General features: G+C 43.7%; 1 protein-coding gene across 2 annotated transcripts in view; it reads right to left on the bottom strand.

Moving 5' to 3' along the window:
* Positions 1–12,982, bottom strand: part of NEBL (nebulette) — a 339,860-nt gene that overhangs the window by 206,369 nt on the left and 120,509 nt on the right. For both annotated transcript variants that reach the window (XM_060293069.1, XM_030837122.2), the window contains exon 3: positions 8,534–8,618. In XM_060293069.1, the coding sequence (XP_060149052.1) occupies positions 8,534–8,618 (85 nt within the window). The remainder of the gene's footprint in view (positions 1–8,533; positions 8,619–12,982) is intronic.

The following is a 12,982-nucleotide window of genomic DNA, read 5'->3' as shown; positions in this document are numbered from 1 at the left end:
AGGATAAAGAAAACAGCTATTAAAAAAACATTAAATTAATTAAGAAACTACAGAGAGAGTAAGGCCCATCAAAACAGGTAAAGCTTTAACGACGTCTCTGCTCGTTATATTGTGAAATGAGTAATCTGCCCTCTGGAATAGGTGATATTTTGAAAAAGATCTCATTACCTCACTTCCAGAAGTAATACCATCTCTGTTACACTTTTTCACCTTAGCTATTTCCTAAAACATATGGAATGACTAAAAGACACAGGAACTGCAGAGCTAATTTACATGATGGGAACTAAGATTGCAAATGGTGCAGCTGTTTCAGTGTCCGGCAGTGAATTAAATCATACTTAGCCATCGATAACAAAAGAGAAAAGATACTTCACGTTTTCTCAGTCTTTCAGATTTTCAAGGAGACTATTTTCTGAACATTGTCTCTCCAAGTTAGCTTTATTATATTATTATATGTATGTATATATATAAATATATGTATATGTATGTATCTGCATATTATACACAGATGTATATACACGTGTAAACATATATGTACAATGTGCATTACATGCATATACACACATACAAACATTTTATATGTATTATATGTAAATATATATATAGTATATATACATACCTAAGACTTTAAGCAATATTCCTGTAGAGAATAAAATCTTCTAGAATGAAAAGTTCTCTCAGAGCCTTGGAGATTATCCAATTCTAAGGAAATCTTGCAAAGTACATAGAAGAAACACAGTTAAGATGTACTTTCATTTTAATTTTAATAATTTATAAGCATTATAGCCATTCTAGAGATAAAGAAAAAAATCTGTATAAGGGCTCTAAGATTGTTTGTTTAATTAAAACTAGGATAGGAACCTTGGTTTCGCTATTCTTCACATCTTTAGTTTAAGCAAGAATGTGAAATTTGGTATATTTAGTTGCTTGGGCTCTAAAAGTACCGCACGCTTAGGAAGCTATATCTGTAGCTGAAGAGGCTTGTTCAACTTCCCTTAGAAGATATCTGCAGATTACAGATTCCCTTGAAATAAAGCCAATTTCATATAAATGGGAACTCAGAGTGTCAGTCAAACGGAGCTTTGACTTCCCTACTAGTTAGGATCAAGTTTGTGTCACCTTAATTTCTTTCTTTTTTTTTTTTTTTTGCAGTACGCGGGCCTCTCACTGTTGTGGCCTCTCCCGCTGCGGAGCACAAGCCCCGGACGCACAGGCCCAGCGGCCACGGCTCACGGGCCCAGCCGCTCCGCGGCATGCGGGATCCTCCCAGACTGGGGCAACGAACCCGTGTCCCCTGCATCGGCAGGCGGACTCTCAACCACTGCGCCACCAGGGAAGCCCTCACCTTAATTTCTGATTTACTATCATCCTCATCCTTGACTTCACCAGAAATCAAGAGAGCTGAGGAGGAATGAAGGAAGGGAGGGAAATTCTAATTGCTCTCCTCACCCTTTAAAAAGTACAACCAATATTTTCGGAAGCTTAAGTAGAGATCTCAATTCAGAACACAACACAGCAGCCTCTGGCTGGTGCCCTTACGGTGCCTTCTCCCCCGGCTCAGAAGGGCACCGCTCGCCGAGGTCCCACCGCTCCTCCCTGCCGCTCACCACCCCTGGCTCCCGGGGCCCATTATTCCTCGGTGGCACTGCCCCAGCCAGCTCCTCAGCGAGCACCCTCAGCATCGCTCTACTGCCTCTGCGCCGGAATGTCTGACCCCTTCTGCGCCACATGAGGGACTAAACTCCGGTTCTCTCCCTGCCCGCAGGCACACCGTGGAGCTGGCAGGGGCCGGCAGGATGCCTCGTGCGGTGGTCGTCTCTGCTTCTCGCTGCTCTCCACCGACCTGCCATGCCTCCCCCATCTTCCCAATGAGAGACTTCCACCGGAAGAGACGGGGCAGGGGCACGTCTCAGTCTCTGATTTTTTCCTGCCTTTTTTCTACAAGTTACCATAGCCAGAAGGAAGGATAGGCGTCCCCTTCACCTGGGACCATATTCCCTCCTTCTCAAAGTGGGGTTCACTCTTCTCCCTCCTCTGGAGCCATAAGTGTATGGTGGTAAAGCAGAACATGATTTATAGACGAGAAAGATGAAAAACACATTAATTTCGTATTTTTAAAATAGTCTCTTCATCACAGCTGTTATATCCATGACCCCAGAGCCACAAAAAATTGACAGGCTATATATTCAAGTGCCTGATTAAAAGGACGAGTAATCTGGCTGTGGCCCACCGAATAATAACAAGTAGCCCATGGCCTGCCCACCCAGAGCACAGCACCTCCACCCTCTACCACCGGCTGTGGGCACGATGGGCAGGGAGGCAGGATGAGCTGGGAGGGCACCAAAGAACCACTCTGCTGGGACTCTGAGAACAGATGGAAAGAATATGGGTCATTTCAGAAGGGTTAGGAGTAGAAAACCAGGCCCCTGTGATGAAAGGCTCTGAAACTCCATCATGACACAGCAAATCAAAACATCTTGGTTATTTTGCTGTCTGTCACTCCTGACATTTTTGCCTCTTACATCATTTTATCCAGAAGTAAAACAGAAAAACAACCTGACTTGTGGGAGATGGTGGGGGTTAGAGTTAACATCTGCACAGCATGTTCTGTTCCCTGGAAGAAATGTGCCACATCAAGTGAATTAATATTTCTCCTTTGAAGTACTTATTCACATTCAGCCCTTCCTATATGTGAAACATAATCTCTCATCACTTTCACTGCCTCAAAACCTTGAAAAGAAACATGCTGAAGCTTCTCCCTGTGAACGTTTACCTTTACATACATGAGAAAGCGCTTTTTGTGAGAAATAAGAAGCATCGCCCTCGGATCAAAATACGGCATCAAATGGTGAAAAATCAAAAGATGGGAGCTATAAAGCTGCCAAAATTAGGTTCAAAGAAGATGGAAAATTAAAAAGCAAATATGAAAGGCTTCTTGTCCGAGATCCGCGGAATATAAGAATTACCAACGAAAAACTATCTGGAGAGACGGTCTTCCTGTTTAGAAGTATGAGGTTGTCGCATGAGATAAGGGACGGTAAGTGGACCCAGCAAGGAGCAAAGAATCGTCAGCTAAGATCAGGAAATCGGAAAAAAAAAGATACGCGTTTAGAAATGGGATCCACCGCTGGGCAGGATGCAGCAGGCCACTCTGAGATCCCATTATGTACCTGTCTGCAGAAAAGCACTCAGGCCTCCAACTCCCTGAAAATGTTTTTAAACATAATTAAGATACACACAGCTCTCTCGCTGCAGCTCTTGTTGCAATTTTGCCTATGTTCGTTAATTTTTTATTATCGCCCTCTCCCCCACTAGACCATAAATCCCCTGAGAGTGAAGGTTTATATGATTTTGCTCACTACAGCATCCCCAATATCTAGCACAGAATTTGGCATATCATTGGCTCTGGGTGGCAAATGAAATTCAGGTCAAATTTATGATCGGGTTGGGGCCTCTGGGATGAGATCTGACACATACACAGAGGATGCTCTCCAAAGGAGCTCTCCAGTCATCTTTAGACAATTACTGATGTTCCCTAGTCGTGGATCTGTTGCTTTGAAGGAAGTCAGTCCTCAGTGATACCTTATTAAAAAGCAACTGCCCCTGAGAGGAGTCCTGCTTTAGGTAATAACTGAACACCGTACTGGCTGGTTAGATGACAGAGAGCAGAGAGGAAAAAAAACCCTGAAAATGGAAGACAGAATGAGGAGGTACAGAAAGGTACCTAAGGCAAGCCAGAAAGGGAATGCTGGTCACAGCCCTACCTCCTTGACCTTCCAGAGGTTTATATTAGACATGTGTCTTCATTCCTCCCGCAGATATGTGTAACTATTATGTTTCCCTATAAAAAAAACCATGTCAACTTCTCACCTTGCTACTGTCATATATCCTGTTCCCTGTGCACCATGTTTTTTATGCCCCCAGAGAAACATGGAAAATTAAAAAAGAATTAACATAGGGCTTCTCTGGTGGCGTAGTGGTTGAGAGTCCGCCTGCCGATGCAGGGGACACGGGTTCGTGCCCCGGTCCGGGAGGATCCCACATGCCGTGGAGCAGCTGGGCCCGTGAGCCATGGCCGCTGAGCCTGTGAGACCGGAGCCTGTGCTCCACAACGGGAGGGGCCACAGCAGTGAGAGGCCCGCGTACCGCAAAAAAAAAAAAAAAAAAAGAATTAACATAGATTACAAAATGAAAATGAAAACTCAAGATTCCAGAATAATCTGTATTCGATCCATCATAATTTTCAGTTTCGTCTTATCAGCACTCATAAATCATACACACTCCATTTAAGAACCCAGGGAGCCCCAATTCTCCATTATTTTCAGCAGGATTGCAAACAGCTAAGCCAATCACATAAACAACCAAGTGGGAAAGTTAGCTAACGTTTTGTCTTTCAGCGGTGCTTTTCAGAACTCTGGCCTACAGAGGCCCAAGGCTTCCTAAGACATTCATCCCAAGGCCCTAGAGGGGGAGGATGGGGAGAAGCAGGGGAAACACCCCCTCCCCTTGCTAAAGCTACAACGGCCCTGTTTTGCTCTCTTTTCTATGAAGGCTTCCCCTCAAAATTCCATGAAGAACAATTTCCCCAGCTTTATGAAGTCCATAGACTCCTGATGGAAGGTACTCAAAGCACCTGCGCCTTTTCTGCCACAGCCTGAAAACAAGAAACACTTGCTACAACATCATGTGAAAATAATAAGTTTAAAAACTTTCTCTCCTAAGGGGGTTTTCACCTCACTTAAGTTTTTAAAGTTTAGGGGCTGCCCAACTTACAAAGAGTTTGTGTTCCAGAAGTTTAGTTTACCAGGCAAGGCTTTGGAACTCAAGGCTCACCTCCCCACAAAAACAAGGACATCACACTGGTCCCGAGGCATGCAGTGAAAGGCCGATGCCCCGCGGATGAAGTACCATGTTACTAATACCACTGGAAGGAAAAGTCTCCACTTTTGCCCCTTACGGTATGGGCCACTGTGGGCCAGTGGGGGCACCTAACCTCCAGTTATGCTATTTCTTTGAAGCAGTTCATCCTGTGAGATGTGATGGAAAGGGAGCTAGGGAAGAAGGAATGCTTCCCCTCCCCCGCTTGTCTGCAGAGTTCCAGAGCCATCCACAGCCAGCACGGTCAGTGGCTGCCCAAGTGGACAGGCAGCAGTTATTTGCAAGCTGGATAATGCCTGTAAGCCACCGCCTATCACCAGTTCTGAAAAGCTAACTCATGGTTTCCTTGTTTATTCTCCGGTATTTCGTATCATCTTATTATGACAATCGGCACCTAATATAGATCCCAAAAAAGTTTGAGAGGATCTAACACTCAGGCAAAAAAAAAAAAAAAAAAAAAAAAATGCTGGCTATGTTCATAACCCTCTGAAAAAGAAAGAGACCGAGACAGAGAAGAGAAAAAAGGAAAAGATAACAATATGTAACCATAAATAACTTCCTAGGTTGGACTGAAGACTTATTTTTGTTTTCCCTTCATTTGGGCTCATTTGGTAAGCTAATGAACTAGAAGAAAAAACAGGAGTTTTAACCAAACAATTCTAAAGGATTTCAGCATTTCAAAACTCGGAGTAATGAAGAGATTTGGCTCATTTGGCATCACAGGTTATCAAAACAAGTAAATAAAATTTTAATAGTCAATCTTCCACCAAAACTGTTGAGCTGTTCAGAATTCTTGGTATCAAAACTCAAAGGGAATGCTCTACCACAGAATCAAATCATTTAATATGCTAACATTAAATGATTTGCCAGTAATGAATACTACCATTAGGGTAGATATCTTTCCATGTCTTTGCAAAGGTAGAAACACTCTAGAAGTATTTTAATCGCTCATGGAGAAGAAGAAGGAGAAAAAGGAGGAGGAGGGAAAAGAGAAGAAGAAGGGGGAGGGGAGGAAGGGGAGAGAGAGGACTTCTGCACCTGAGAGGAGTCCTTCTACCTTTACATACACTGCCCTATTAGCTTGTACTGAAAGTATCTGCTTACACATCTCCTTTTCTAGGTGCTCTCTGAGTAATGTGACCAGAGTACTGGTTGAGACTGTGGACACTTGGGGCTCACAGATCTAGGTTCTATTCCAAGTTCAATTCCTTGCTAAGTTTGAAAGGGTGAGCTCTCTAAACTCTCTAAAGGTTGAATGCTTCATCTAAATAGGGATAATAATAAATACCTGCCTCACAGGGCTGTTTGAGAGGAAGTGAAATAGTACCTGTAAAATTATGTGCCCTGAATACAGCAAGATTGACGATGATGATGATGATGATGGTGGTGATGCTTTCCCCTCCCCCGACACCTAGCACAATTCCTTGTACATAGTAAGTAGTCAACACGTGTTTCTTGAGTTGAGTTGAATTTGCCCATGCCATCTGTCTGATGAAGTCCTACATTTTCTTTCTGAAGGAGATGATTTTTGAGCAAAATTTTACAGAAAATGTAATGCCTTCACCTGACCACTGCCTGGAGACCCCATAGCGCGTTGTGCCCCTCGATGAACTCCTGTCCCACGAGCCCAGAAGCAAGTGTGTGTCTTCTGAAGTTCGCAGCTTGCTACCTACCTGAGGGAGAATAAAATCAGCCTTTCATGAAACAGTGACTCCTTTTTTCTTTGCCTTTCTAGAGGTCAGGCGTGTGGTGGGAAAACAATAAATGCTTGTTCCTGGACCAAGGAGACGACACCTATAACCACTAACTGAACCCAAAGGGAGCGGTGTGCTCTCTAAAGGAAGGAGATAAGGGTTCATATCAGATCCTCTGTCAACCTTCAAGGCTCCACTCAGAGCCCCCCACCCCCACCCCGCCAGCATGAAGCATAACCAGACCAACCCATACTCGCCCCCCCATTTCTGAGTCCTTATTTTAAATTAAACATAGTTGTTCGAGGTGGGGGGGGTGGTATGTTAGTCCTGTTTCCTCAGACACCCCGTGAACTCTGTGAAGAGAGGATTAACTAATTATAAATTCTATTGCACAGAACAAGGACATGTAACAGGCAGGAAACAGATATTTGATTGCTTGATTTAGTTCTGTTTTCCAATGTGCTCGAAGTACTTCTCCAGAATTACCTAATTAATCCTAACTTGATGAGAAGAAAGGCATATTGGAGCTGCACAGACAGGAGCCAAGTCCTGGCACCCTCCGCGGTGTGAATGAGCAAGGGGTGTTCTTGCTGGCTCTGCAATAGTGCCTCTCTTTGGCCGGCACTCAATTTTTTGAACTAATAGCTTAGCACACGGAAAATTAGCATTTTACATAAACCGAAAACTAACTGCCAACCAAGTCTTCATGGCGTTGTTAACCAACAGTAAACCCTACTCGGAGTTTTTTTCCTCTAATTAAGTGGACTGGGAAGTGGTCCCAAGTCCTCCAGAAAGAGGATGGAGGGAACTACCATCTCCCCTGTGATCAGATAAACCCGCGTGGAAATAATTAGATCCGTTGCAACTGAGAGCTGACTACTCTCATTACGAACAGCTACAACTGACATTTTCAAAGAGTGTGAGCTAGACACCTCCCTCCTTCACGAAGTCTACTCTTCTCCTTTTTCACGTCGAGGATTCTCAGGGACCATAGTACTCATAATCAGCCTCCACAGTCATACAATCTTTTTTTTAACTTTTCAACATGCTTTCACACCTAACTACCTATTTGACACCTGCAGCCACCCTCAAGACAGGTAGACAAGATCAGATAGACTGTCTCACTTTACACCAGCACCAAGAATCCCAGTGGCTGGCCCAAGGCCACAACCAATGAACAGCGGAAAGGGGACCTCAACTCAGCCTTCCCTCCCCGCTCCTCAGTGTTACTTTACCTCGCCGCTGACCAGTGGGCTGCCATGAGGCTGCCCAGCACACACGCTGAGGACTGCTCGGCAGTCCTACACCGTGGCCGGCAAGAGAACTTCTCTGAAAGAGAGCACCCTAGGTTTCTCAAGAAGAGACGGGTGTCCCTGAAGAAAACACTGTCATTCAAATCCCTAGTCTTAACCGATGTGTTTCGCCATATTGAAAGCACGTTTCCATCCAAAATGGTTGACTGGGAGCCAATCATGGTGTTCTAATCTTTGTTCATGCTGTCAGTGTGACATATGAAAGAAATATGAATAAAGTGACAGGATGAAAACAAAGCTAGTGGCTGGTGTGAGATACACAGACAGGGTGTTAGCCCCACACTCACTGCAATTGGGTCAAGTTAACACCTCTTTTCTCCCCTACATATGCAGTGTGGAAAAGCTATTTATAAAATGTTTTTAAATATTTAGGACCAAATAAATCAATATTGTTGGGAAACACTTACTCTGACCAGAACTCATTTACTCGCCCTAGTCCCTTGTGGATAACAGAACCGAGAATATCAGGGTGATCCAAGACCGGGAATAAAACAGACACTCAGCGCTTCTGCCCGGTCTGCCCACCCAGGCCCGCTTTCGGTCTGCACACCGGCTGGTGACCTGGCATGAACAGTACGATGACCGAAGAGCGGCCTTGTGAATAACATTTAGAACGAATGTAACAAAAATAGGCCTTTCAGAAATTACCTGACTCTGCAATTCACTTTGCTGTTTCAGGCGAAGATTTTCAGGTGTATCTGCCACCGTGGTGAAGGATTGCTTTGGGTAGTGTCTGTGGAGAAATTTTTTTAAAGAACATAATTAAAATACTGTGACACAAAACAATACTTTAACACCAGTTGTTTTATTCTTCCCTTCTGTCCCAATGGAAGAGGTGTCTCTCCTCTTAGCCAAGGTCACCTCTCTGTTATTATTCTGGGTCCCAAGCCCTCCTCCGTTCTCATGACCCTCTATGACCCACCTATCCCCACTGTCTGCCTACGCTTTCACCCTGCGCTTCTCTATTCTATGAGCTACATCCCGTCAGCACCCAAGCGCATTCAAGGCTCCCCTGACTTCTATCCCTCCCTCCACCCACACTACTCCAGCATGAGGTCCTAGAGTCTGTTCTCTCCTTCAGCCAAACTTCCTTACAAAGAGGACTAAGCTCACTGTCTCTGCTCATCTCTTCCAGCTCTCTCCTCAATGCTATGCATCCTAGCTCCTGTTTCCAGACGTTTCCCTGGTTAAAGCTGTAATGGCTTCCTGCAGCACAGAGGAGCCAACAGACATCTTTTGGGCTTCCTCTTGCTTAGCCTCTCCTCCATCCTCTTCCTCGGTGTCTTTGTCCCCACACACTCCTGGCCAGCTTCTCCCCTCCTAGCTGTTCCTCCTCTGTCTCCTGGGGGCTCCCCTCTGCCCATCCTCCTTCAGGGTTCTCACAGGCTTTCTTCTCTTCTCAGCGTACGCCTGGGTGATCGCCGGGGTGATCTCACTCATTCCCACAGCTCTGGGTACCCCCTCTATGCGTGCTCATCACTTCCAAATCTACATCTCTAGCCCAGCTTTCCCTCCTGAATTTCAGAGCCACTGGCACTGCCACTTGTGCATACCCCATATTCACCACACATTCAGTCTGAAATCCAACAGTCCATCATCCCACCACAATCCCACAACGATTTCTTCCCCGTGTATTCTCTTTCATTTATTAGCGCCCAGTTGCCCACACTAGAAACCTGGGAGTAATCTTGACTCCGCACACATCTAATCAGTCCATCACCAAGTCTATTGATTTTATCTCCTAAACATGTCGATTATATTTACTTCTCTTCGTCTCCACTGCATTTTTTCATTGTAGGCCACGTTTATCTTTTAGATAACTACAACACGTGCCAGACTTGCCCTTCTAATCCAACTCGTCAAAGCAAACTTTCCACAATGCCAACCTGATCACCTGACTCCGCTGAGTAAAACCTTTCCATGGCTTCCCATTGATCCAAGAAAAAAGTCCAGCCTCCTGTCCCCCAAGGCCCCCACGATGAGCCTTCTGCAGACTTCTCGCTCACATCCACACTCTGGCTGAGAAGTTCACCCCTCTCCTTCCCACCTCTTCCCCTGCATGCTTTTCCCCTGCATGCTTTTCCCTGGCCTGGAACACCCCACTTCTCTGGCTAACTCCTCTTTATCCCTTAGGTCTCGCCTTCGATTTCACTTTCTCCAGGAAGCCTTTCTGGTCTCACAAATGTGTCCTAGAATGTACTTTCTGTCCCATTATAATTTTTTTCGTATTCATTTGTATGTTCCTATTGACATGTCTCTGTCTCAGAGTTACAAGGAAAGTTCCGCGGCCGCAAGAACAGGCTATCTTGTCCCTTGTCAGAGCACATTCAGCACCTACCAGCATCTGGCTCATATGACTTCAATAAATATTTGTGGAAAGAAGAATAGAAGGGAGGGAAGGAGGGAGGGAGGGAGCAGGGTAGGAGAAAGAGGGGAGAGAAGAAGCCATATGACCACAGTGCATGTCAGGCTACAGAAAGCTTCACCGCATTACATCATACATAATGACATATATGCAAACACACAAACCCTCCTGGTGGTGGAGTCATGGCGTCTACTCCCATGTGTGGTTAAGAACACCAGCGACTGCCTCTGCTCCCCATGCCCAGCCAGCACAGAGGGTACATCTCTGGCTGCTGTGACTCTATCACCACAGAAGCTGTGGAGCTCAGAGCTGTCCCTCAAAGAGGCCCCACTCCCTGTTTCCTTCTCCCTGGCCCCTCTCCTTGGTGATGTCCACCCTCCAAATCTTCCTGTGGTTTCTCAAAAGTCCTCTAAGCCTCACTATTTCACCATAATTTTCTTGCCTTCTTAGAGCAGATACAAACCTAATTTAAATTTTTTCTTGATAACTCAGGGTCATCTAAATAGACATTATCAGATCATGATACAAAGCAGGAGTGCTTTCAAAGTTTACAAAGGTTGGGATGGCCTAAATCCCATGAGATTGTTGCATTTTTATGTCTGTTGGACTGGCAAACAGATCATTTCTCACACACAGCAGTTGGCCTTGCACAGCCTTCTTCCCTTCTGGTTTCCTTCTTCTATCCCAGGGTAAGCAACTAGAGAGTAGTCAAGTTTAGTGAAATGTTGGTAAAACTAGAGTTACTGGTTCAAGTGAGGAAGCTGTAATAGGCAAGGTGTCTCCCTCTCCGTATCCTGAAGTCATAGACTTCATGTCAGCCACACACTCTGGGGGCTACTTCTTTTTCTTTTTAATTTATTGAAGTATAGTGGACTTACAACATTTTATTACTTTCAAGTGTACAACACAGTGATTCGATATTTTTATAGATTACTTGGGGGCTACTTCTGAACGGTGCTCCAGACAGGTGAAGCTGGGCAGACAACTTCAGTGTGTTTTAGAATGTTTGCAACTCAATCTTGGAAAGCTGAACTTCACTGGACTTTAAAATGTAGCCATTATGTATGTATTGGTATACTTTAAAGCTAAAATAACAAATTAGCACTTTTTTCTTTCAAAATATATTCTGTGGAATAAAGTTTCACAGAGATTTTCAGGATTTCCACAATGTTTAATTCAAAAATGTTATGTATGTATTTTAACTACTTTTGAAACTATAATTAAAATCTACTCTCAAACATGTTACAGAAAGTTTAACCCGTTGAGACTGTACTATACTAACTTGCAGGTTAACTCAGTTTAGGGGCAGACTTTGAGGGGACAACCTTCTCCTGCCATTTACGTTTAATTAAAAATTATGTTTAAAAGCTAAACATTACATTTTAAATTAAACATAAATTAAATATTAAACAGAATTTTTAAGTAAACAAAATTTAAAAATTAAACAGAATTTTTAATTAAACAGCATTCTAAGATGGAAAATTGAACTGTTGTGGGGGGGCAGGACATTCAATTTGCAATTGCTTCTCTGTATGTACATGAACTTGGCCCACACCAGGCAAAAATAACATCTACTTGGATACTAACAAAACCTCACTTGCCACTCATATCTCCCATTTTAAAGTTATCACTTCATGAAAATAATCTATTCCCACCATTTGATTTTATAATGAGAAAAGGTGATAGATTTGCACTTACAAAATACATGCATATAAATAAAACACCACTTTAACACGTCTGATATTGGGAACCCATACTAAGTTCTATTTGGAACAAAGTTTTACACTGAAAAGAAAAACAAACTGAAAAGCTTCTGCTTTTTTCTTTCTTTCTTCCTTTTTAGAGGACATACTCTGCTCACGTGACGGCCGAAGCAACAAACTGACTGACATGCTGAGCAATTATAATGAGGACTACAAACAGATTGTAATACTTTGCACTTTTTCCAATATCCTTCCCAATCCCAAAATTTAATGATTTTGTAATAATGGGTAACATAACTTTCTCTGAAGATGCATTAACAAGAAGGAACTATCCAAATTTTTGATCCAGAAGAAAAATTCAACTTAGTATTAATAACCACAATAAAAAATGCCGAGGAAAGGAAGAATTCATATCTGAAACTACTAGGAGTCATGAGCACTACAATGGATTAAAACCTAAGGCTTTGGGGACCAAAGTTATCTTCAGAGCTAGCAAAATTCAAGTGAAGGACTTCCCTGGCAGCGCAGTGGTTAAGAATCCGCCTGCCAATGCAGGGGACATGGGTTCGAGCCCTGGTCCAGGAAGATCCCACATGTTGCAGAACAACTAAGCCCGTGCGCCACAACTACTGAAGCCCACACGCCTAGAGTCCGCGAGCCACAACTACTGAAGCCTGCACACCTAGAGCCCGTGCTCCGCAACAAGAGAAGCCATCGCAGTGAGAAGCCCACGCACCACAACAGTAGCCCCCGCTCACTGCAACTAGAGAAAGCCCACGTGCAGCAACAAAGACCCAACGCAGCCAAAATTAAATAAATAAATAAATTTATTTTTTTTAAAAAAATTCAAGTGAATAGGGTCTTGGGAAAAAGTGCCTAACAATCAAAAGAGAGTGGAATCGTCTCATGAGTTGGAACCATGAGACACAGAAGTAGTAAATGTAATTACAGACATGGCAGCACACACTATTTACATAAAAAATAATAATTACAACATCTGGAGAAACCTAATGAATTTTGCCAAACTGG

The sequence above is a fragment of the Globicephala melas genome, chromosome 2 (genome assembly GCF_963455315.2).
Source record: "Globicephala melas chromosome 2, mGloMel1.2, whole genome shotgun sequence".
Classification (NCBI taxonomy): domain Eukaryota; kingdom Metazoa; phylum Chordata; class Mammalia; order Artiodactyla; family Delphinidae; genus Globicephala; species Globicephala melas.
The sequence above is the reverse complement of the archived record's forward strand: the minus strand, read 5'-3'. Positions and strand labels throughout refer to the sequence as shown.